We start from the raw sequence: 26,156 nt of genomic DNA, 5'->3' as shown, positions 1-26,156 counted from the left end.
AGTTTTTTGTATTTTTAGTAGAGACGGGGTTTCACCATGTTAGCCAGGATGGTCTCGATCTCCTGACCTCGTGATCCACCCGCCTCGGCCTCCCAAAGTGCTGGGATTACAGGCTTGAGCCACCGCGCCCGGCCCCCCCCAACTGTTATCCATTGCCTTTGGCAGTAGCAACATTAAAACAAGCGTACATTTTTTTTTTTCTTTACAAATGTTCCCTCTCCCACTCCGTGTTAGTCCATTCTTGCATTGCTATAAAGGAATACTCGAGGCTGGGTATAAATAAAAGAGGTTTAATTGGCTTATGGTTCATAGGCTGATGAGCATGGTGCCAGCATCTGCTTAGCTTTTGGTGAGGGCCTCATAGCAGAAGGTGATGGAGCCAGCATATCACCTGGCAAGAGCGGGAGCAAGGAGGTGCCACACAGGTGGTTTTTGTTTTTTTTTTTTTTGAGATGGAGTCTCACTCTGCCACCCAGGCTGGAGTGCAGTGGCGTGATCTCGGCTCACTGCAACCTCCGCCTCCTGAGTTCAAGTGATTCTCCTGCCTCAGCCTCCCGAGTAGCTGGGACTACAGGCATGCACCACTGTGCCCGGCTAATTTTTGTATCAGCAGAGACAGGGTTTCGCCATGTTGGCCAGGCTGGTCTTGAATTTCTGACCTCAAGTGATGTGCCCACTTTGGCCTCCAAGAGTGCTGGGATTGCAGGCATGAACCACTGCACTCAGCCTAGGTGTTGCATTTCTTTGTTGTTGTTTTTGAGACAGAATCTCAGCGTCATCCAGACTAGAGTGCAGTGGCACATTCCCAGCTCACTGCAACCTCCACCTCCCAGGTTCAAGCGATTCTTCAACCTCAGCCTCCTGAGGAGCTGGGACTACAGGTGCACACCACCACACCCAGCTAATTTTTGTGGGTTTTTTTTTTTTGTAGACATGGGGTCTCACCATGTTGTCCAGGCTGGTCTCAAATTCCTTAGCTCAAGCAATCCTTCTGCCTCAGCCTCCCAAAGTGCTGGGATTACAGGTGTGAGCCACTGTGCCTGGCAAGGGATTACATTTTAACATGAGATTTGGAGAGGAAAAACATCCAAATCTTTCCTTCAACCATCAGAGATATTTTCAGGGATTTGCCAGTTCTGAAAAGGAAAGACAACTATTCTGTGTGGGGTCTTCCTAGGCATCACTTAACAATCATAGAATGGGCTGGGCGCGGTGGCTCACGCCTGTAATCCCAGCACTTTGGGAGGCCGAGGCGGGTGGATCACGAGGTCAGGAGATCGAGACCATCCTGGCTAATATGGTGAAACCCCGTCTCTACTAAAAATACAAAAAATTAGCCGGGCGTGGTGGCGGGTCCCTGTACAGTCCCAGCTACTTCGGAGGCTGAGGCAGGAGAAGGGCGTGATCCCGGGAGGCGGAGCTTGCAGTGAGCCGAGATGGCGCCACTGCATGACAGAGCGAGACTCCATCTCAAAAAAAAAAAAAAAAAAAAAAAAAAAAAAATCATAGAATGACTCTTCTTTGGGTAATAAGGCTTTGAATGAGTTCTAGCTTCATTCTGCTTCCTCCCTGTGGGAAATGTGGGCTGTTACTTTCCAGGGTTCCTGCTGAGCTAGGGAGTGGAAGATAGGACTAGGATAAGTTAAAATTCCTCAAGTCTTGACGTTTTTATAGAGAGTCACTTTTCTTGAATAAATGCTCCTTGAGTTTCTGCAAGCCTTTGGTTAATTTCCAGAATTGTGAAAAAACTGATTGTTTTTTTCAAAGTCCATGTTTTGTTAGTTTTTCATTGTTTTTATGGAGGGGTGGAATTTTTGAATTCTTTTTTTTTTGAGACGGAGTCTTGCTCTGTCGCCCAGGCTAGAGTGCAGTGCCGCATCTCTGCTCACTGCAAGCTCCGCCTCCCGGGTTACGCCATTCTCCTGCCTCAGCCTCCTAAGTAGCTGAGACTACAGGTGCCTGTCACCACACCTGGCGAATTTTTTTTTTTTTTTTTCCAGTAGAGACGGGGTTTCACTGTGTTAGCCAGGATAGTCTCCATCTCCTGACCTGGTGATCCGCCCGCCTCGGCCTCCCAAAGTGCTGGGATTACAGGCGTGAGCCACGGCACCCGGCCTTTTTTTTTTTTTTTTTTTTGTGAGATGGACTCTCACTCTGTCGCCCAGGCTGGAGTGCAATGGCGCCATCTAGGCTCTCTGCAACCTCTGCCTCCCGGATTCAAGGGATTCTCCTGTGTCAATCCGTCGCCCAGGTAGCAGGGATTACAAGTGCCAGCCACCACGCCTGGCTAATTTTTGTATTTTTAGTAGAGATGGGGTTTCACCACGTTGGCCAGGCTGTTCTCAAACTCCTAACCTCAAGTGATCCACCCACCTTGGCCTCCCAAAGTGCTGGGATTACAGGTGTGAGCCACTGTGCCCGGCCTGAATTCTTTAATCCACCATTTTGTTGATGTCAGCTGGATACAATATTTCTTTTTTTTTTTTTTTTTTTTTTTTGAGGCGGAGTCTCATTCTGTCGCCCAGGCTGGAGTGCAGTGGCGCGATCTCGGCTCACTGCAAGCTCCGCCTCCTGGATACAATATTTCTTACCACACTTCTTCCCCAGAGCAATCATGCAAGAAATGTGTTGCTGCCCCCATCTTACAAGGGAGGAAACTTGTTCTCTCTTTCTTTTGTGTATTAGTTCAGCAACCATGAGAGAAATCAAGAGAGCTGTGGTTTTTTTGCACATAAAAGACTTGATAAGCATAGTAGCTCTGCTCTTCAAATGCAGTAGGTTACAGGCATCTATGTTCTGGTTGTTCGGCCATTTCTAGACAGTTGCTCTCACCACTGCCTTCCAGCCATTCAGCAGGAGGAACAGGGGAAGAGATCATGCCTGTCCTTTTTTTTTTTTTTTTTTTTTGAGACAGAGTCTCACTCTGTCGCCCAGGCTGGAGTGCAGTGGCCGGATCTCAGCTCACTGCAAGCTCCGCCTCCTGGGTTTATGCCATTCTCCTGCCTCAGCCTCCCGAGTAGCTGGGACTACAGGCGCCCACCACCTCACCCGGCTAGTTTTTTGTATTTTTTAGTAGAGACGGGGTTTCACCGTGTTAGCCAGGATGGTCTCGATCTCCTGACCTCGTGATCCGCCCGTCTCGGCCTCCCAAAGTGCTGGGATTACAGGCTTGAGCCACCGCGCCCGGCCATGCCTGTCTTTTCCACACATCCACCAGTGCCCACTTCCCTTCCACTGGCTGGAATTGGTCATAACCAGCTGGCAAATGGCTCTCTGCCTCTCTTTCCCTTCAAGTGTGAAATAAGAACGTCAATGATATTGAAGTTATACATTTGACTACTGTAAAAAAACAAACAAAAAAACCCACAAAATAACACAGCTTAAATAACACAGAAGATGTAATGTCTCACCCTGAAAGTCTTCACAGGTGATTGGAATGGAGTATGGTGGCTCCATGTCAAGGATTCAGGCTCCTTCTGTCTCGTTGTGTCCTCTATCTGCTGGTCCAAGACAGCCCTCAATTGTGCATTCCAGTGAAATGAGAGAAAAAGGGAAAGTTCTTATTCCTTACTTTAAGGGATGACTCAGAAATTGACTATAATTCTTCACAGTCCAAGTAATGATGTAGGCAAAAAAAAAAGAGAGAGAGAGAGAGAGAGACAGGAGGCTGGGTGCAGTGGCTCAATCCTGTAAGACCAACACTTTTGGAGGCTGACACAAAAGGATCACTTGAGCCCAGGAGTTTGAGGCCAGCTTGGGTAACATAGTGAGAACCCATCTATACCAAACATTTAAAAATTTTGCTGGGCATGGTAGCAAGCACCTGTAGTCTTAGCTACTTGGGAGGCTGAGGCAGGAGAATCATTTGAGCTCAGGAGTTGGTGAGCTATGATAGTATCACTCCACACCAGCCAGGGTAATAATGAGAGACCCCCCGACCTCTCCCCAAAATAAATTGACTATATTATTTCTACTCACATTCCACTGGACAGACCTTAGTCACATGGCCACATCTAGCCACAAGGGAACCTGGGAAATGTAGTCTCTGATTGGACAGTCCTATGCCAGGCTAAGGCTTCTGTAACTGTCCAAGCTGGGAGAATGGATCCTACCACATGCATCCCTCCTGAACCACAGATTGGCAGGAGTTGCACAACATTTTATGTGATATAAAGTAATGATGACCAGAGGCCACATGGTGTCATGGTTTAAAACAAGGGTTCTGAATCTAGATTCTGATGAGGTCACCTAATGTGCTGAGTACCTGGGAAGACAAGGGATAGCCCATTTCTGAGACGCATTTGTCTCACTTGTAAAATAGGCCAAATAACCTCAAGAGGTGTGGTTGTGAGGAATTAAAGACAAGTGCTTGGTGCATTGCAAGTGCTCAGATCTGAAGTGTCTTCCTGGTCAGGCGCAGTGGCTCACGCCTGTAATCCCAGCGCTTTGGGAGGCCGAGATGGGCGGATCACAAGGTCAGGAGATCAAGACCATCCTGGCTAACACAGTGAAACCTCATCTCTACTAAAAATACAAAACATTAGCCAGGCATGGTGGCGGGTGCCTGTAGTCCCAGCTACTCGGGAGGCTGAGGCAGGAGAATGGCATGAAACCGGGAGGCGGAGGTTGCAGTGAGCCAAGATCGTGCCATTGCACTCCAGCCTGGGTGACAGAGCTAGACTCTGTCTCAAAAAACAAAACAAAACAAAACAAAACGAAAATAAAATAAAAGTGGCTTCCTTTGTAATTCACCATTTCCTGGAGAGAGAGCCAGGGCATGTGTTTTCAAAGTTCATCTTTTTATGCTGTGGACCCCAAGGACTTTTTTTTTTTTTTTTAAAGAGACTTGCTCTGTCACCCAGACTGGAGTGTGGTGGTGCAATCTCAGCTCACTGCAGCCCCTGCTTCCCAGGTCGAAGCAATTCTCCAGCCTCAGCCTCCCAAGTAGCTGGGATTAAAGGCATGCACCACCATGCCTGGCTAATTTTTGTATTTTTAGTAGAGTTGGGGTCTCACCATGTTGGCTAAGTTGGTCTTGAACTCCTGACCTCAAGTGATCTACCCACCTCGGTCTCCCAAAGTGCTGGGATGACCAGAGTGAGCCACAGCACCTGGCCCCCAAAGACATTTAGCTCAGTGTTTGGTTGAGTTCATCCTTCTTCCTCCACGTGTCTGAGCACCCCACCTCCATCCCCTATTCCCTCCTGGATCCTATTTTTCTCCCAGCCCACCATGAAGAAAGGTCATTTATCCCCTGGGTTTGCTGCACAGGAATGCTAAGAATCAGAGGTATAGCTCTTGGCTCCAAGTCACACAGCCATTCCAGGGCAAAATCAAAGTGTAAACACAGCCTCCCAGTTCTGGAATTTTTCTTGGGCTTGGGGCTTGCACCCACACACCATATAACTCACCTGTCTCCCATTCTTCCCCAGAGTGGGGTCAACAGTGGATTGGTCCGCGCCAAAGACTCCATCACCAGCTTGAAGGAAAAGACCACCCGGGTTAACCAGCACGTGCAGACTCTGCAGGTGTGAGGACACCCTATGTCCAACACCTGCCCTTTTTCCAGGGCTAACTTCCCTGCTTGGAGCCTGCCTCCAGCAGAATACACCCGTAGCTCAGTTGGGGAGCTTGAGGCTCAGAAGGGAGAGGAACCTTCCCAGGCCCAGATATTCTTTTCCACAGGCTGTCCCCTTGTGTCCTTAGCTAACCTCTCCTCCTTCCATGCCCCAGAGTGAGTGTTCTGTGCTGAGCGAGAATCTGGAGAGAAGGCGGCAAGAGGCAGAAGAGTTGGAGGGGTACTGCATTCAACTCAAGGTGAGCCAGTGGGATGCAGGAGTGGGTAGGGAGAGGGGAATGGGAATAAGAGGGTGGAAGAAAGAGGGGAGGAGGCTGGGCGCAGTGGCTCACATCTGTAATCCCAGCACTTCAGGAGGCCGAGGCGGGCAGATCGCCTGAGGTCAGGAGTTTGAGACCAGCCTGGCCAACATGGTGAAACCCCATCTCTACTAAAAATACAAAAACTAGCCAGGTGTGGTGGCGCGCACCTGTAATCCCAGCTACTCGGCTTAGGGAGGAGAATCACTTGAATCCAGGAGGTGGAGGTTGCAGTGAGCCAAGATTGCACCACTGTACTCCAGCCTGGGTGCTGGAGCAATACAGTCTCAAAAGAAAAAAAAAAGAAAGAGGGGAAGAATGGAGTGGGTGGATCAACAAGAGGTGGGAGGAAGTGGAGGGGTACCACTCTGGCACGTCTGGCTAAGGAGGAAGCCATCCCTTTAGCCAAGGAAATGAGCTGGTGAGTGTGTCTTTTTTTTTTTTGAGACGGAGTCTCGCTCTGTCACCCAGGCTGGAGTGCAGTGGCCGGATCTCAGCTCACTGCAAGCTCCGCCTCCCGGGTCTACGCCATTCTCCTGCCTCAGCCTCCCGAGTAGCTGGGACTACAGGCGCCCGCCACCTCGCCCGGCTAGTTTTTTGTATTTTTTAGTAGAGACGGGGTTTCACCATGTTAGCCAGGATGGTCTCGATCTCCTGACCTCGTGATCCGCCCATCTCGGCCTCCCAAAGTGCTGGGATTACAGGCTTGAGCCACCGCGCCCGGCCGAGTGTGTCTTGTATTGAGGGGCTGGGAGGCCTGGAGCCTGTATGGAAATAGACAGGCTAAGGGTTGGGAGGCAGAACTGAAATGGGAAGGCAGGGCCCTCGCCCTGGTGTCTGACCCAGGAGAACTGCTGGAAGGTGACCCGGTCTGTGGAAGATGCTGAAATCAAAACCAACGTCTTGAAGCAGAATTCTGCCTTGCTGGAGGTAAGGAATGGAGGAGGTCCCAGGATTTGTGGGAGGAGGTCAGATGCGCAAGGGACTCAAGATACACTTTTAGGTGGAACTCCCCGCCCCGACACCACCACCACACTGCTCCTGCGTGCACACAGTCATCCTTAGAACCCACTGATAAGAGGGATTCAAATGAGGCTCCAACACCCAACTGGGGGACTCTCACCCTGCAGTCACATTCAGGTCCCAGAAAGAGACTCGAGCTGAACTTCAAGTGAGAAGGCCTGTCCTGTCCACATGCCCACTCATTTTCCAACAAAATGCTGAGAAAGCTTCAGTTGTTCTTGCCAAGTGGCCGGGACTGGTATTTGACGCCTGGAAGGCTTGGAGGGCCGGGTGGATACCTGGAGGCAGGCTGTGGGAGGTTAGCGGGAATTGGAGTCCAACTGGGCCTCAAATGGTGCCTCCCCTCCCTAATGACAGCCAGTGGGACTTCCAACATCCTGTCCCCACAGGCGTTCTACTTCCAATCTTGGGGAGTACTGGAGCGGATTTGGGGGTAGAGGTGGTTGCGGGAGGAAAGCGACTGGACGCTGTGACCCCGTCCCGTCCTCCCTTACCGACCAGGAGAAGCTGCGCTACCTCCAGCAGCAGCTGCAGGATGAGACGCCGCGACGGCAGGAGACCGAGCTGCAGAAGCCGGAGCAGCAGCAGAAGCCGGAGGCTGGCCTCTCCCGGAACGGCCTGGGCCCCGCCGCCACGTCCCAGGGCTGCCCCGGCCCGCCAGGGAGTCCTGACAAACCCTCGCGGCCTCGCGGCCTGGTCCCCGCAGGCTGGGGAATGGGGCCTCGGGCAGGTGAGGGCCCCTACGTGAGCGAGCAGGAATTGCAGAAGGTGTTCACCGGCATCGAGGAGCTGAGGTGGGCGGGACCTAGGGGCGGGGCCTCGAAACGAGGTGGGCGGGGACTCAGGGGTGGAGCCTCGAGGAGCTGCGGTGGGCGGGACCCAAGGGACGAGGTTCTCAAGGAAAGGCATGGGTGGGGACTCAGGGAGCCGTGGAGCTGAGGTGGGCGGTGATATCGGTGGAGCCTCGAGAACCTGAGGTGGGAGGGGACATGGGAGGAGCCTCGAGGAACGAAGGTGGGCAGAGGCGTGGGCAGAGTCTCCAGGAGCTGCAGTAGGCGGGGACACAGGGGAGGAGCCTCAAAGATTCTAACCGGAGGACGACAAGCCTGGGGTCTCCAAGAGCAGAGGAGGGAGTGCCCCGAAGGCAGTGACCTGAGCAAGGGAGGGACAAAATAATGAATTTTTGAGTTCTGGGCTGCTGGGAGGCAGGTCCAGGCCTGGTGAAACTGAGGTGGGCGGGACTTGGGAGAGGAGCGGTCCTGGAGGCACCAAATGGGGCAGAGTAGGGTGGGCAGTGCCTTGGAGGGCAGTGCGTGGAGGAGCCCAGGTAGAGGTTGGGGACCTGACCAGGGAAGGGCCAAGACAGCCAGTAAAGTAAGGGGATAAAGGCGGGGCTCTGGAGGACAGGACCAAATTTCACCAAATGGAGGGTGCAAGAAAATTTGGAGACCTGGGTGGGTCTGGAGCCACCGGCATGGTCTCAGTGGAGAGAGATAGGTGAGTCCTGTTCCGCCTATCTCGTGGGGGCAGATAGGGACCTGTCCAAGCCTAGCCCCGACCCATTCCCCCTCTCTGCCCCTCCAGGAGAGAGGTGTCCTCGCTGACTGCCCGGTGGCATCAGGAGGAGGGGGCGGTGCAGGAAGCCCTGCGACTGCTCGGGGGCCTGGGCGGCAGGGTCGACGGCTTCCTGGGCCAGTGGGAGCGGGCACAGCGCGAGCAGGCACAGACGGCGCGGGGCTTGCAGGAGCTGCGAGGTCGGGCGGACGAGCTGTGTACGATGTAAGGACTGGGTGGCCAGTGCTTGGGAAGACCGGAAGGGGCAGGGCGATCCCAACCCAAGGGCGGGGCCTTGAGGGAAATGGGTAGGCCAATCAGCTATGGCCAGGCATTCCGGAACATATAGCGACATGGGGAAACACCAATTAGAGAGCAGGAAGGGTTGCATCAACCCTAATAAGGCCTGAGGGGTGGAATCAATTAGAGAAGGGGTGTGGTCTATACCTTAAAAGGACAAAGGGTGGGGTCAAGAGGGATCCGAGAAAGCCAATTAGAGAACTAGGAGGGGCATTCCAAACAATAATCTACAAAAGGTGGCCCAGTGAGGTGGCTCACGTCTATAATCCCAGCACTTTGGGAGGCCGAGGCGGGCAGATTACTTGAGGCCAGGAGTGCAAGACCAGCCTGGGCAACATAGCGGAGACCCTATCTCTACAAACAATTTAAAAATTAGCTGGGAGTGGTGTGGTGTCGCACCATGGTAGTCCTAGCCACTCGGGAGGCTGAGGCAGGAGTGACCGCTTGAGCCCAGGAGTTCAAGGCTTCGGAGAGCTATGATGGTGATGCTGCACTCCAGCCTGGGCAACAGAGCCAGACCCTGGCTCAAAATAGTCAATAGATAAATAAACTACCATAACATAAAATAAAATACAAAAAGTGAGGCCAGTCAGAGCAGAGAGGGGAGGGCAGGGTGGAGAATTGCAGACCAGATGGAGACATAAGTGGTGGACTAATAATGGGTGGAGTCTTGCCAGGGTTATACCGCTCAAGAGGGAGCTGGCAGCACTGGTTACTCATGCCTCAGGGTGGAGCGGTCAGCAGTGTCTGTGGCTTCACTGAGGAGCGAACTGGAGGGGCTGGGCCCACTGAAACCCATTCTGGAGGAGTTCGGGCGGCAATTTCAGAACTCTCGAAGAGGGCCTGACCTCTCCATGAACCTGGATCGGTCCCAACAAGGCAACTGTGCCCGCTGTGCCAGGTAATGGGGCTAGGCCTGCCTCTGGGAACCTTGTGGATAGAACATTAAAGGAGATGCGGAAGGAGATGGGACATTAGTGAAGGGTGGGACGCTGTTCATTTGGGAGACAAGGCATTCCAGTGCATGGTAGAAACAGCCAGTCCTGCTGCACTAGAAGCCTCATTTGTTCCCACTCTACAAGGTAAAATCAGTGTCTTGTGGAACTCAAGAGAAACTTGATATAGACCGGGCGCGGTGACTCATGCCTGTAATCCCAGCACTTCGGGAGACCAAGGTGGGTGGATCACTGGGTATCAGGAGTTCGAGACCAGCCTGGCCAATGTGGTGAAACCCCGTATCTACCAAAAATACAAAAATTAGCTGGGCGTGGTAGCGTGTGCCTGTAATCCCAGCTACTGAGGAAGTTGGGGCATGAAAATCACTTGAACCCGGGAGGCGGAGGTTGCAGTGAGCTGAGATCACGACAATGCACTCCACCCAGGTAGGCAGAGTGAAACTGTATCAAAAAAAAAAAAGGAAAAAGGCTGGATGCAGTGGCTCACACCTATAATCCCAGCACTTTGGGAGGCCAAGACAGGCAGATCACTGAGGTCAGGAGTTTGAGACCAGCCTGGCCAACATAGTGAAACCTCGTCTCTACTACAAACACAAAAATTAGCTGGGCGTAGTGGTGAGTGCTTGTAATCCCAGCCACTCGGGAGGCTGAGGCGGGAGAATCTCTTGAACCTGGGAAGTGGAGGTTGCGGTGAGCCAAGATCGCGCCATTGCACTCCAGCCTGGGCGACAGCAAGACTCCATCTCAAAAAAAAAAAAAAAAAGAAAAGAACTTGGTACATTTTGAGCATCGTATTTCCAGTGCATTGAGGGAAGGCAGGGTTTCAGTGCACTGTGGGGGAAGTGAGACCTTGGTGTATTGTGGGAGCCAAGGGATACACCATTTTTGGTCCATTGTGGGAAGGTCCATTGTAGGAAAGGGGGACTCACAATACAACATGAAATCGAGTTTCCCTAGTGCATTATGGGAAGCGTTAGTTATAACGGCCTTTCTAAACTCAGGGCTGTCTGGTGTCCTTAGGAATGGTGATTCCGGCCGGGCGTGGTGGCTTACGCCTGTAATCCCAGCACTTTGGGAGGCCAAGTGGGAGGATCACCAGAGGTCAGGAGTTTAAGACCGGACTGGCCAACATGGTGACAACCCATATCCACTGAAAACGCAAAAATTAGCTAGGTGTGGTGGCAGGTGCCTGCAATCCCAGCTACTCAGGAGGCTGAGGCAGGAGAATCGCTGAACCCAGGAGGCAGAGGTTGCAGTGAGCCCAGATCATGCCACTGTACTCCAGCCTGGGTGACAGAGCAAGACTCCATCTCAAAAAAAAACCAAAAAAGGTCTAGGCCCAGTGGCTCACGCCTGTAATCCCAGCACTTTGGGAGGCTGAGGTGGGCAGATCATGAGGTCAGGAGATCAAGACCATCCTGGCCAACATGGTGAAACCCTGTCTCTACTAAAAATACAAAAATTAGCTGGGTGTGGTGGCACATGCCTGTAGTCCCAGCTACTTGGGAGGCTGAAGCAGGAGAATCGCTTGAACCCGGGAGGCGGAGGTTGCAGTCAGCCAAAATTGCGCCACTGCACTCCAGTCTGGGTGACAGAGCAAGACTTCGTCTTAAAAACAACAACAAAAAAGAGTGGTGATCCCCAGAGCACCATGGAAACCAAGGGACAGCTGGTGCACAGTCCATGCTAGGAAGGTTGCATAGGGTGCATACTGGAAACAAGGCCAAGTGGAGGAGGCTGTGCAGGTGAGCATGGGGCACCCTGGACTTGGTACTGGACCTCTTTATCTGGTAACCACCCCTCCCCCAGCCAGGGGTCGCAGTTGTCCACGGAGTCCCTGCAGCAGCTGCTGGACCGAGCGCTGATCCCGCTAGTGGATGAGGTGAAGCAGAGGGGCCTGACTCCTGCCTGTCCCAGCTGTCAGAGGCTACACAAGAAGATTCTGGTACCAGGGAATATGGGCCACCATGTCCCACTTTACTTTTCTGTTGGGGCAAGGAGAGGGGAGCCCCGAACTCAAGGGTACTGCTGGTGTGTGGCAGGAAAGGAAGGGCAGAGCTGGGAGCAGCAGGCACTGGGGGAGGACTTGGCCCTGATGCATGGGGAGACGGACAAGCAGTTTGGTGGTGAGTCACAGGCCAATCATTACAAAACCTCGGAAGGTGGACTTGCGCCTAAAGCATGATGGGACATTGGATCTAGTGCATTGTGGGACACGAGACAGACACCAGTCTAAAGCTTCATGGAATATAGGCCTGATTTTCTCTAAATTTTTAGAGAGGCAGTGCATTGCACGAGATCATTGGGGTCAGCTATATTGAGGTAAGATAGGAGACCCAGTGACTGTAGGTCCCAGTTAGCTGGTGCGTTATGGGAAATGGAACCACAGCTCTTCCTGGGGCATTGCACAACACACTCAGCCCAGTAGTTGGTGGAACTTGAGCCCTAGTGCACTGTATTATGGGATGTTGACCTAATGTGCTATGGGATTATGTTGTAGTGGGTGAGACAGACAAGTGAGGCATTGTGAGACATTGATGTGACTGAGCTATACGAATAATACATGAGAGGACGTGGGGCTTGGTGCAGTTGGACATAGAGAACTAGGGCACTAAGGACTGTTTTTTGTTTGCTTTTTTTGTTGTTGTTGTTTGTTTGTTTTGTTTTTGAGACGGCATCTCGCTCTGTCGCCCAGGCTGGAGTGCAGTGGTGCAATCTCAGCTCACTGCAAGGCCCGCCTCCTGGGTTCACGCCATTCTCCTGCCTCATCCTCCCGAGTAGCTGGGACTACAGGCGCCTGCCACTACGCCTGGCTAGTTTTTTGTATTTTTGTATTTTTAACACAGGGTTTCCCTGTGTTAGCCAGGATGGTCTCGATCATCTGACCTCATGATCCGCCCGCCTCAGCCTCCCAAAGTGCTGGGATTACAGGCATGAGCCACCGTGCCCGGCCTTTTTTTTTTTTTTTTTTTTTGACACAGAGTCTCACTCTGTTGCCCCAGGCTGGAGTGCAGTGGCACCGTCTTGGCTCATTGCAACCTCCACGTCCCAGGTCCAAGAGATTCTCGTGTCTCAGCCTCCTGAGCAGCCAGGATTACAGGCATATGCCACCACACCCGGCTAATATTTGTACTTTTAGTAGAGACGGGGTTTCACCCTGTTGGCTAGGCTGGTCTCGAACTCTTGACCAAAGTGCTGGGATTACAGGTGTGAGCCACTGCACCCAGCCAGGACTTTTGTGTGAGAGGTGCTGGTCTAATGGATAAGGAGACGTGGGGTCGTCTAACTTATGGGATGTAGGAGGCTACCATATGGTAGGATACTGGGGCACATACACATATCAAATGTAGGATAGTTCATGAGCTTAGGAGACAGATGATAGACACTGATTTAGTGTTTGCTGGGACATAGGTCAGTGCATCATGGGACAGACAATAGGACAGACATAGGTTTAGTCCACAACAGAATCTGGAGACCAGTGCATTGTGGGATGCTAGGGTCAGTCTCAAGCTCAAGGCATGATGGGAAACTCTGAGGGAGAAATGTGGGCCCCATGGGACCCTACGCTTTGCCCTCCGCAATCCAGCTCCCCCTCCACCCCCAGCCCAGTCCAGCAAGCCCAGCTACGCCTACGCTCCTCTCCCCAGGAGCTGGAGCGCCAGGCCTTAGCCAAACACGTCAGGGCAGAGGCCCTGAGCTCCACCCTTCGGCTGGCCCAAGACGAGGCCCTGCGGGCCAAGAATCTGCTGCTGACAGACAAGATGAAGCCGGAGTGAGGAAGGAGGCTGAGGGCATGGGAGGAGGGTGAGATCTTGGGGAAAGGGCCTGATCTCCCCTTCCACTCGAACACCCCAGCACCTAGCCATGTTGCCATCAACTCCCCACTGCCTCATGACAGGGAGAAGATGGCCACTCTGGACCATCTACATTTGAAGACGTGCTCCCTCCATGATCATCTCAGCAACCTGCCACTTGAGGGGTCCACAGGAACAATGGGGGGAGGCAGCAGTGCGGGAACCCCCCCAAAACATGGGGGCTTAGCCCCTGAACAATAAATGGCCCCTCATGCTGGCATGAATTCTGTCTGCTTTTTTGGCACCAGAGGGCTAGTGAATTGCCCACACACCATGCACTCCCTCTATGCCCAATGTGATTTATTTATTTTAATTAATTTGATTATTCTTTTTGAGACAGATTCTCACTCTGTCGCCCAGGCTGGAGTGCAGTGTCGTGATCTCGGCTCACTGCAACCTCTGCATCCTGGGTTCAAGCAATTCTCCTGTCTCAGCCTCCGAGTAGCTGGGACTACATTCGCACACCATCACACCCAGCTAAGTTTTTGTATTTTCAGTAGAAACAAGGTTTCCCCATGTTGCCCAGGCTGGTCTCAAACTCCTGAGCTCAGGCAATTTGCCTTGCCTTACCTTGTAAAGTGCTAGGATTACAGGTGTGAATCACCACACCCGGCCCACTGTGATTTATTTAATTTTCAGCAAACAGGATGTCGTGGTCCCCAGAGAGGTGCTAATGGTGGTACAGTTCTTTGAGATGGCAATGGTGGTAGAAACAAGGTTCTGTGGTGTAGTTTGGGTCTGTCAAGTCAACATTTTTTAGGCTGGTTATTACTAGATAACTATATTAGTTGTCTATTTTGTTTTGTTTTGTTTTGGTTTGGTTTTGTTTTTGAGACAGAGTCTCTCTCTGTTGTCCAGGCTGGAGTGCAGTGGCGCCATCTCGGCTCACTGCAGGCTCCACCTCCCAGGTTCACGCCATTCTCCTGCCTCAGCCTCCCGAGTAGCTGGGACCACAGGCAACCGCCACCACGCCTGGCTAATTTTTTTGTATTTTTTTAGTAGAGATGCGGTTTCACCATGTTAGCCAGAATGGTCTCAATCTCCTGACCTCGTGATCTGCCCAGCTCAGCCTCCCAAAGTGCTGGGATTACAGGCGTGAGCCACTGCACCCGGCTAGTTGTCTATTGTTGTGTAGAAATACCCCATAAGTATTTTTGTTATATGCTTAGTTGCTTAAGGTAACAAGCGTATCTCAACTTCTGAAGGTCAAAAATACAGTCAGTTAACCTGACTCCTGGGGTTAGCTCATTGGTCCTGGCTCAGACCCCCCATGAAGTTAGAGTCAAGATGTCAGCCAGGACCAGGTGCGGTGGCTCACACCTGTAATCCCAGCACTTTGGGAGGCTGAGGCGAGGGGATCACCTGAGACCAGGAGTTTGAGACCAGCTTGGCCAACATGGTGAAACCCTGTCTGTACTAAAAATACAAAAATTAGCTGGGCACACACCTGTAGTCCCAGCTACTTGGGAGACTAAGGTACAAGAATTTGAACCCGGGAGGCAGAGGTTGCAGTGAGCTGAGATCATGCCACTGCACTCCAGCCTGGGTGACAGAGCAAGACTCCATCTCAAAAAAAAAAAAAAAAAAAGAAGAAGACAATTAGCTAGGTGTGGTGGCACAAGCCTGTAATCCTAGCTACTCCAGAGGCTGAGGCAGGAGAATTGCTTGAACCCAGGAGTCAGAGGTTGCAGTGAGCCGAGATCGTGCCACTACACTCCAGCCTGGGTGACAGAGCGAGACTCTGTCTCAAAAAAACAAACAAACAACAACAACAACAAAAACGAAAAACACTATAACAAGGGCTATGGGAGTTATAAGCTAGGAACCATGGACAAAAACCTATATATGGGCCGGGCGCGGTGGCTCAAGCCTGTAATCCCAGCACTTTGGGAGGCCGAGACGGGCGGATCACGAGGTCAGGAGATCAAGACCGTCCTGGCTAACACGGTGAAACCCCGTCTCTACTAAAAATACAAAAAAAAAAACTAGCCGGGCGAGGTGGCGGGTGCCTGTAGTCCCAGCTACTCGGGAGGCTGAGGCAGGAGAATGGCGTAAACCCAGGAGGCGGAGCTTGCAGTGAGCTGAGATCCGGCCACTGCACTCCAGCCTGGGCGACAGAGCGAGACTCCGCCTCCAAAAAAAAAAAAAAAAAAAAAAAAAAAACCTATATATGATCTATAATAACCACCCATCCATACTGTATGACTCCAACTGTAGGACATTCTGGAAAAGGCAAAACTCTGGAGACGGTAAAAAGATTAGTGTTTGTGGCCAGGTGCGGTGGCTCACACCTGTAATTCCAGCACTATAGGAGGCCGAGGTAAGTGGACCACTTGAGGCTAGGGGTTTGAAACAGTCTGGCCAACATGGTGAAACCCCGTCTCTACTAAAAATACAAAAAGTAGCTAGGTGTAGTGGTGCACACCTGTAATTCTAGCTACTTGGGAGGCTGAGGCAGGAGAATCACTTGAACCCGGAGGTGGAGCACCACTGCATTCCAGCCTGGACGACAGCGTGAGACGTTGTCTCAAAAACAAACAAACAAACATAAAACCCTGCAGTGTTTGCCAGATTGGGGAGGGAGGGATGAACAGGTGGCACACAGAGGATTTTTAGGGCCATGAAACAACTCTGTGTGATACTGTAGTGGTGAAGACATGTCATTATACATTTGTCCAAAACCACGTAAAACACCAAGTGTGAACCCTAATGTCAGCTATGGACTTTGGGTGATAATGATGTGTCATTGATCAGCCATAAAAGTTGATCAGCCATAAAAGAATGTACCACTCTAGACCGGGCATAGGGGCTCACACCTGTAATCTCAGCACTTTGGAAGGTCGAGGCGGGTGGATCACCTGAGGTCAGGAGTTGGAGACCAGCCTGGCCAACATGGTGAAACCCCATCTCTACTAAAAATACAAAAATTAGCTGAGTGTGGTGGCAGGCGCCTGTAATCCCAGCTACTCGGGAGGCTGAGGCAGGAGAATCGCTTGAACCTGGGAGGCGGAGGTTGCAGTAAGCCGAGATCGCGCCACTGCACTCCAGCCCAGGCGACAGAGCGAGACTCGAGACTCCGTCTCGAAAAAAAAAGAAAAAAAAAAATGTACCGCTCTGGTGGAGGATGTTGATAGTGGGAGAAGAGCTGCATGTGTCAGGGAAAGGAGGGTACATGGAACTTTCCATTTGATTCTGCTGTAAATCTAAAACCACTCTAAAAATTAAAGTCTCTTAAAAATCCTGCCCCAGCAAGGTGCAGTGGCTCATGCCTGTTAATCCCAGCACTTTGGGAGCCCAAGGTGGTGGATCCCTTGAGCCCCAGGAGTTTGTGGCCAGTCTAGGGAACATAGCAAGATCTCACGTGTACAAACAAAACAAAACAAAAACAGAAACATTTAGCTGGGTGTGTTGGGGCACGCCTGTAGTCCCAGCTACTTGGGTGGCTGAAGTGGGAGAATTGCTTCAGTCTGGGAGGTGGAGGGTATACTGAGCTATTATTTTGCCGTTGCACTCCAGTCTGGGTGACAGAGCAAGAGACTGTCTCAGAAAAGGATAGAGAGGAGAGGAGAAGTGGGGTGGGGAAAGAGCAGGGGAGGGGAGGGGGAGAGGAGGGGAGAGGAGGGGGAGAGGAGGGGCAGAGGAGAGGGAAGGAAGGAAGGAAGGAAGGTAGGTCAAGTCAGCAGAAGCAAAAAACCGATAGATTTATTATTTATTTATTTATTTTTATTTATTTATTTTTTTGAGATGGAGTCTTGCTCTGTCACCCAGGCTGGAGTGTAGTGGCATGATCTCGTCTCACTGCAACCTACGCCTCCCAGGTTTAAGAGATTCTCCTGCCTTACCCTCCCGAGTAGCTGAGACTACAGGCACGTGCCACCAGGCTCAGCTAGTTTTTGGATTTTTTTTCGAGTCAGGGTTTCACCGTGTTAGCCAGGATGGTCTGGATCTCCTAACCTTGTGATCTGTCGGCCTCAGCCTCTCAAAGTGTTGGGATTACAGGCGTTAGCCACCGTGCCCGGCCTGGCCTATTATTTATTTACTTATTTATTTATTTGAGACAGAGTCTATTTCTGTCACCCAGGCTGGAGTGCTGTGGCATGATCTCAGCTCACTGCAACCTCCTCCTCCTGAGTGATTCTCCAGCTCAGCCTCCTGAGTAGCTGGGACTACAGGCGCCCACCACCACGCCCAGCTAGTATTTTTAGAGATAGGGTTTCACCTTGTTGACCACCCTGGTCTCAAATTCCTGACCTCAAGTGATCTGCCCACCTTGGCCTCCCTAAGTGCTGAGATTGTGAGCCTGAGCCACCGCGCCAGCCAAAAACCAATAGATTTAGATCCCCAAAGATGGCAGAAGTTGAAATGGCCAGATGCAAACCTCAGAACCTAAGTTAATTTAGAACAAGATGCTGGACTAATGCTATTACATTTTGGCATTCTTTTTTATTTTTATTTATTTATTTTTTTTGAGACGGAGTCTCGCTCTGTCACCCAGGCTAGAGTGCAGTGGCCCAATCTCGGCTCACTGCAAACTCCGCCTCCTGGGTTCACGCCATTCTCCTGCCTCAGACTCCCGAGTAGCTGGGACTACAGGCGCCCGCCACCATGCCCGGCTAATTTTTTGTATTTTTAGGAGAGACGGAGTTTTATCGTGTTAGCCAAGATGGTCTCGATCTCCTGACCTCATGATCTGCCCGCCTCGGCCTCCCAAAGTGCTAGGATTACAGGTGTCAGCCACCGCAGCTGGCCTATTTTGACATTCTTTCTAAAATCAACCTGGAGGAAATAGGAAGAAGAGAGTGAGAATTTTTTTTTTTTTTTTTTTTTTTTTTTTGAGACAGAGTCTCGCTCTGTCGCCCAGGCTGGAGTGCAGTGGCGTGATCTCGGCTCACTGCAAGCTCCGCCTCCCGGGTTCACGCCATTCTCCTGCCTCAGCCTCCCGAGCAGCTGGGACTACAGGTGCCCACCACCGCGTCCACCTAATTTTTTGTATTTTTAGTAGAGACAGGGTTTCACCGTGTTAGCCAGGATGGTCTCGATCTCCTGACCTCGTGATCCGCCTGCCTCGGTCTCCCAAAGTGCTGGGATTACAGGCGTGAGCCACCGCGCCCGGCCTTTTTTTTTTTTTTTTTTTTTTAAGAGACAGTCTTGCTCTGTTGCCCAGGCTGGAGTTGAACACTGCAACCACAGCTCACTGCAGCCTTAAACTCCTGGGCTCCAGCAATCCTTACACCTCAGCCAAGTAGCTAGGAATATAGGTGCATGCCACCATGCCTGGCTAATTTTTATAAGTTTTTTTGTAGAGGCAAGGTCTTCTATAGAGTGGCAGTGTTTTCAGTATTTTTCTTCTTTTTTTTTTTTTTTTTTTTAAGACAGTCTTGCTCTATTGCCCAGGCTGGAGTACAGTGGCACAATCTCGGCTCACTGCAACCTCCACCTTCCGAGTTCAAGCGATTCTCCTGCCTTAGCCTCTCAAATAGTTGGGACTAAAGGCGTGTGCCACCACACCTGGCTAATTTTTTTGTATTTTTAGTAGAGATGGAGTTTCACCATGTTGGTCAGGCTGGTCTCGAACTCCTGACCTCAAATGATCCACTCTCTCGGCCTCCCAAAGTGCTGGGATTACAAGCGTGAGCCACCATGCCCAGCCTTCTTTATTCTTTTCTTTTTTTTAATTTTAAAAATATTTGAAAAATTGAGCCTGGCATGGAGGCTCATGCCTGTAATCCCAGCACTTTGGGAGGACGAGGTGGGCAGGTCAAAAGGTCAGGAGTTCGAGACCAGCCTGACCAACATGGTGAAACCCCGTCTGTGCTAAAAAATACAAAATCAGCCAGGTGTGGTGGCGCATGCCTGTAATCCTAGCTACTCAGGAGGCTGAGGCAGGAGAATTGCTTGAATCTGAGAGGCAGAGGTTGCAGTGAGCCGAGATTGCGCCATTGCATTCCAGCCTAGGCAACAGAGTGAGACTCCATCTCAAAAAAAAAAAAAAAAAAAAAAAAAATTGAAAAATTGAGACAGGGCCGGGCGCGGTGGCTCATGCCTGTAATCCCAGCACTTTGGGAGGCTGAGGTGGGTGGATCACGAGGTCAGGAGATCAAGACCATCCTGGCTAACACAGTAAAACCCCGTCTCTACTAAAAATACAAAAAATTAGCCGGGCGTGGTGGTGGGCGCCTGTAGTCCCAGTTACTTGGGAGGCTGAGGCAGGAGAATGGCGTGAACCCGGGAGGCAGAGCTTGCAGTGAGCCGAGATCGCGCCACTGCACTCCAGGCTGGGCGACAGAGCAAGACTCCGTCTCAAAAAAAAAAAAAAAGAAGAAAAAAAAGAAAAATTGAGACAGTGTCTCACTATGTTGCCCAGGCTTGTTTGGAACTCCTAGACTCAAGGAACCCTCCTGCCTTGGTCTCCCAAAGTGCTGGGATTACAGGCATGAGCCACTGTGCCCAGCCTGACAGTGTTTTCTTTATATCCAGGGCTTTTCGTCCAAGGATTTAATACCCCTCCCGGCTAGTACACCTCTGAGCTCAAAGGGAAAGCACAGAGTTATCATATTTCCCTCCATAAAAGACAGAATAGGGAACTGGCATTTCCTCAAAGTAAAAATACCCTCTCTAACAGACAGAATATACCTGGAAATACCCTCTGTGTCTGGCAGAATAGCTTATTTCTTCAGGTGAAAATGAGGCAATAGGCCGGGCGCAGTGGCTCATACCTGTAATCCCAGCACTTTGGGAGGCCGAGGCGGGCAGATCACTGGAGGTTAGGAGTTTGAGACCAGCTTAGCCAACATGGTGAAACCCAGTCTCCACTAAAAATACAAAACTTCGCTGGGCGTGGTGGAGTGTGCCTGTAATCCCAGCTACTAGGGAGGCTGAGGCAGGAGAATCGCTTGAACCTGGGAGGTGGAGGTTGCCGTGAGCCAAGATCACGCCACTGCACTCCAGCCTGGGCAACAGAGTGAATGAGACTCCGTCTCAAAAAATAAAATAATAAATAAAGAGAAAAAATGCAAATCCAGAAGATATTGCAAGAAACATATGAAGTAAAGCGGTTAGAATAATTTGGTAAAGTTTTCTGTTGCCTTAAAATGAAACTTTGATGTAAGAAACAGAAAAATATGGCCGGGCGCAGTGGCTCATGCCTGTAATCCCAGCACTTTGGGAGGCCGAGGCGGGCGGATCATGAGGTCAGGAGATCGAGACTATTCTGGCTAATACGGTAAAACCCCGTCTCTACTAAAAATACAAAAAAAAAAAAAAAATTAGCCGGGCGTGGTGGCGGGCGCCTGTAGTCCCAGCTACTTTGGAGGCTGAGGCAGGAGAATGGCGTGAACCTGGGAGGCCGAGATCACGCCACTGCACTCCAGCCTGGGCAATAGAGCAAGACTCTGTATCAAAAAAAAAAAAGGAAAGAAACAGAAAATATATCCTCAATAGTTGAAAATTAAAAGTCTAGATTATATCCACATTTTGGGGTTTGAGGAGGGAGAGATAAACTGAAGTAATAAATGAAGATGATAAACACCGTGTAAATTATATCAACAATTAAATGTAAATTAACAAGACTTCACCAGTTAAAAGACAAAGTTTGATAACACAGATTAAAACATATACACACTAAATCCAGATCAATGGTGTTTTATAAGAAACACACTGGCCATGGGTGGTGGCTCACACCTGTAATCCCAGTACTTTGGGAGGCTGAGGCAGGCGGATCACCTGAGGTCAGAAGCTCGAGACCAGCCTGGCCAATATGGTAAAACCCAAACTCTACTAAAAGTACAAAAATTAGCTGGGAATGGTGGCACATGCTTAGAATCTCAGCTACTCGGGAGGTTGAGGCAGGAGAAACACTCGAACCCATGAGGCAGAGGCTGCCGTGAGCCAAGGTCGCGCCATTGTACTGCAACCTGGGCGACAGAGTGGGACTCTGTCTCAAAAAAAAGGAAAAGAAAAGAAAGAAACACACTTAAAAGAATGCAAAGTTAAAAGTGAAAAATTGTAAACAACTCCACTGGAATGCAGAGAAAGCCGGGTGTGGTGGCTCACATCTCATCCCAGCACTTTGGGAGGCCAAGGCGGGAGGATTGCTTGAGCCCAGGAGTTGAAGACCAGCTTGTGCATCATAGTGACCCCTGTTTCTGCTAAAAATAATAATAATAAAAAAATTAGCTTACCATGGTAGCACGTCTCTATAGTCCCAGATACTAGGGAGGCTGAGGTAGGAGGATGGCTTGAGTCTGGGTGGTCAAGGCTGCAGTGAACTGTGATCGTGCCACTGCACTCCAGCCTAGGTGACAGAGCAAGACCTTGTCTCAAAAGCAAAAATTAGAACAATTTAAATTTCCACATATATGAGGATCTTAAATTCCTCTTTTTGACGTTAACTGGAGATCTAATTGCACAGTGATCAGAAACATTGATCTGTATGATGCCTGTTCATTGAAATTTATCGGGGGTTTCTTTTGGTTTAGTACAGATCAATTTTTATAAGTGTGCTTCAGAAAAAAATGTGTGTGCTTCAATTGTTGAAGAGCACTCTATGTATCTATTGATTGATCCATCCATCCATCCACTTATTCATACTCCTCCCTAGTTCATTTCTCAATGAAAAGAATGTCCCTGTGTGCTCCTGGGGGGTACATACAGAAGGAGAGACAGGTAATTGCACATAACAAGTCTATTCCAGAGTTGCTACCTCCCAAATCCTTTAGATTTTTAAATTTTATTTATTTATTTATTTATTTATTTATTTATTTATTTATTTTATTTATTTTTGAGGCAGTCTCACTCTGTCACCCAGGATGGAGTGCAGTGGCAGGATCTTAGCTCACTGCAACCTGCAACCTCCACCTTCCGGGTTCAAGCCATTCTCCTGCCTCAGCCTCCTGAGTAGCTGGGATTACAGGCACCCACCACCACATCTGGCTAATTTTTATATTTTTAGTAGAGACAGCGTTTCACCATGTTAGCCAGGCTGGTCTCAAACTCCTGAGCTCAGCTGATCTGCCTGCCTCAGCCTCCCAAAGTGCTGGGATGACAGGCGTGAGCCACTGGGCTCGGCCACTTTACCTTCTCTTCTTGACACTCCACCAGGGAAGTTCTGGGATATTAACCTAATTAAATGTAGGCCACCACTGAACCCAAGTTTTGGTCCATTATTATTAGAGCTACTTCTAGCTGCTCAAGCTAGCACATTAAATTCAGAATTAATAAATTAATTCATTCCCATCAAACTTTACATTCCATCCTCCCTGGTGCAACACAGTTAGAATCCACATACACCCAGGTTTTTGAGCTCTTTGGAAATACACAGCATCTCCATCTCCTTCTGGTACTGAGAGATTAAAGTCCTGAGCTCATCATTTTCTTTATGTCGTCTTCCCAGTGTGACAGAAATAGCTGTTCTGTTCCACAGCCTTCATCGCTATATTGGTCAAGGTCAGCAGTTAGTTGATTTTCTAAAGTCTTTAAAAACAGGTTTTCTGGCCGGGCGCGGTGGCTCAAGCCTGTAATCCCAGCACTTTGGGAGGCCGAGACGGGCGGATCACGAGGTCAGGAGATCGAGACCATCCTGGCTAACACGGTGAAACCCTGTCTCTACTAAACACATACAAAAAACTAGCCGGGCGAGGTGGCGGGCGCCTGTAGTCCCAGCTACTCGGGAGGCTGAGGCAGGAGAATGGCGGGAACCCGGGAGGCGGAGCTTGCAGTGAGCTGAGACCCGGCCACAGCACTCCAGCCTGGGTGACAGAGCGAGACTCCGTCTCAAAAAAAAAACAAAAAAAAAAAAAAAAAAAAAAAAACAGGTTTTTTTTTTGGCTGGGTGCAATGGCTCATGCCTGTAATCCCAGCACTTTGGGAGGCCAAGACAGGAGGACTCCTTGAGTCTAGGAGTTCCAAACAAGCCTGGGCAACATAGTGAGACCCTATCTCAGCCTCTAGAGTAGCTGGGATTACAGGTCCGTGCCACCACACCTGGTTGCGGTATTTTGTATTTTTTAGTAGAGACCAGGTTTCACCCTGTTGGCCAGGCTGGTCTCGAACTCCTGACTTCACATGATCCACCTGACTCGGCCTCCCAAAGTGCTGGGATTACAGGCGTGAGCCACCACACCTGGCCTTAATCACCTTTTCTTTTTTTTTTGGACGAAGTCTCACCTCACTCTTGTCCCCCAAGCTGGAGTGCAATGGTGCGATCTCGGCTCACTGCAATCTCTGCCTCCCGGGTTCAAGCAATTCTCCTGCCTCAGCCTCCCGAGTAACTGGGATTACAGGTGCCTGCCACCATGCCTGGCTAATTTTTGTATTTTAAGTAGAGACAGGGTTTCACCATTTTGACCAGGCTGGTCTCGAACTCTTGACCTCAGGTGATCTGCCCACCTCGGCCTCCCAAAGTGCTGGGATTACAGGCGTGAGCCACCGTGCCCAGACAGATTTTTAAAATTTTTTGTAGAGATAGGGTCTCATCATATTGCCAAAACTGCTCTCGAATTCCTGGCCTCAAGTGATCCTCCTGCCTTAGCCTCCCAAAGTGTTAGGAGGTGTGAGCTATCACACCTGGCTCCCCAGTGAATGAATTTAAGAGAGAATGGAAGGCAAATAATTGTATTTATTTATTTATTTTGACACAAGATCTTGCTCTGTTGCTCAGGCTGGAGTGCAGTGGTGCTCTCTCTGCTCACTGCAGCCTCCATTTCCTGGGCTCAAGCTATTCTCCCACTTCAGCCTCTCCAGTAGTTGGGACTACAGGCTTGAGCCACCACACCTGGTTACTTTTGTTTGTTTATTATATTTTTGTTGTTGTTGTAGTGCTGGAGTCTCACTATGTTGCTTGGGTTGGCCTTGAACTCTTGGACTTAAGCAATCCTCCTGACTCAGCCTCCAAAAGTGCCGCGATTACTGGCATGAACCACCGTGCCCGGCAGATATCAATGATGAGATGTGCTGCAAAGTGGAGTGCAGAAATGGGTTGGTAGACAGTGGGAAAAGTGGGAAGTACAGAAAATCCAAGATTCACAGATTCATCTGTGTTCAACCAGATGTCCACGTTTCAAGTCTTGAAATCCCGCTCGTTTTCTTTTCTTTTCTTTTTTTTTTTTTGAGACAGAGTCTCGCTATGTTGCCCAGGCTGGAGTGCAGTGGCCTCAAGTCTCAAAGTCCCACTCGTTTTCAATTGACACCCAAACCTTCATATTAGAAACTTGTGCTGGATGTGGTGGCTTACACCTGTAATCCCAGCACATTGGGAGGCCAAGGTGGGTGGATCACTTGAGATCAGGAGTTTGAAACCAGCCTGACCAACATGGTGAAACCCCGTCGCTACTAAAAATACAAAAAAATCAGCTGTGTGTGGTGGCGCACACCTGTAGTCCCAGCTACCCAGAAGGCTGAGGCACAAGAATCGTTTGAACCCAGGAGGTGGAGGTTGCAGTGACCCAAGATCGCGTCACTGCACTCCAGCCTGGGTGACAGAGTGAGCCTCTGTCTCAAAAAAAACTAGCCGTGCACTGTGGCTCACGCCTATAATCCCAGCACTTTGGGAGGCCAAGATGGACGGATCACAAGGTAAAGAGTTCAAGACCAGCCTGGCTAATATGAGGAAACCCGTCTCTACTAAAAACACAAAATTAGCCAGAGGTGGTGGCGTGCGCCTGTACCCAGCTACTTGGGAAGCTGAGGCAGGAGAATCCCTTGAATCCAAGAGGCGGAGGTTGCAGTAAGCCGAGATCGCGCCACTGCACTCCAGTCTGAGCGACAGAGCAAGACTCTGTCTCAAAAAAAATAAAAAAAAATTAGCCCGGCATGGTGGTGCACCCGTAATGCCAGTTACTCGGGAGGCTGAGACACAACAATCACTTGAACCCAGGATGCGGAGGTTGCAGTGACCAAAGGTCATGCTACTGCACTCCAGCCTGGGCTACAGAGTGAGAAACTTGTCTCAAAAATAAATAAATAAATTAATTAATTAATTTAATTAAATAGAAACCTGGCAATACTTAAAATTCCACTTGGTATGCCACTCTGCCACCCATAGTTACATTTTGTGGTGGATTTTCAGTAATATGGTACTGTATACACAAGGAATATAAAAATATTTTAGGGCTTCCAGAGCAGCTCTCTGGCTTTCTGACTGACTGGAGGTGACAGTTTAAAGATCTGAGCTTGGCTGGGTGTCACGGTTCATGCCTGCCATCCCAGTGCTTTGGGAGGCTGTGGTAAGAGAATCACTTGAGTCCAGGAGTTCAACACTAGCCTGGGCAACATAGCAAGACCTTGTCAAAAAAATAAATAAATAAAGTAGCCAGTAGTGAACACCTATAGTCCTAGCTATTTGGGAGGCTGAGGCAGGAGGATTACTTGAATCCAGGAGTTTGAGGTTACAGTGAGCTGTGATTGTGCAACTACACCTCAGCCTGCACAACAGAGGGAGACCTTATCTCCAAAAACAAACAAACAAAACCCAAAAAAATCCCATGCTTGTAATGTCCTTTCAGTAGGCATCTCAGGGTACTCAGAAGACACCACTGCAGGCCGGGCGCGGTGGCTCAAGCCTGTAATCCCAGCACTTTGGGAGGCCGAGACAGGT

General features: G+C 50.1%; 1 protein-coding gene across 1 annotated transcript in view; it reads left to right on the top strand.

Annotated features, from left to right (window-relative positions):
* TSKS (testis specific serine kinase substrate) overlaps positions 1 to 13,786 on the top strand; it is a 30,280-nt gene extending 16,494 nt beyond the window's left edge. The window contains exons 3-11 of the mRNA XM_025368488.1: positions 5,433 to 5,528; positions 5,734 to 5,817; positions 6,724 to 6,807; positions 7,402 to 7,694; positions 8,485 to 8,679; positions 9,482 to 9,655; positions 11,520 to 11,655; positions 13,358 to 13,482; positions 13,609 to 13,786. Of these exons, the coding sequence (XP_025224273.1) occupies positions 5,433 to 5,528; positions 5,734 to 5,817; positions 6,724 to 6,807; positions 7,402 to 7,694; positions 8,485 to 8,679; positions 9,482 to 9,655; positions 11,520 to 11,655; positions 13,358 to 13,482; positions 13,609 to 13,765 (1,344 nt within the window). The 3' untranslated portion in view covers positions 13,766 to 13,786. The remainder of the gene's footprint in view (positions 1 to 5,432; positions 5,529 to 5,733; positions 5,818 to 6,723; positions 6,808 to 7,401; positions 7,695 to 8,484; positions 8,680 to 9,481; positions 9,656 to 11,519; positions 11,656 to 13,357; positions 13,483 to 13,608) is intronic.
* Positions 13,787 to 26,156: the final 12,370 nt, after the last annotated feature.

Source organism: Theropithecus gelada, chromosome 19 (genome assembly GCF_003255815.1).
Source record: "Theropithecus gelada isolate Dixy chromosome 19, Tgel_1.0, whole genome shotgun sequence".
NCBI classification, from domain to species: domain Eukaryota; kingdom Metazoa; phylum Chordata; class Mammalia; order Primates; family Cercopithecidae; genus Theropithecus; species Theropithecus gelada.
Note: the sequence above shows the minus strand (reverse complement) of the source record. Positions and strands in the feature narration are given on the sequence as shown.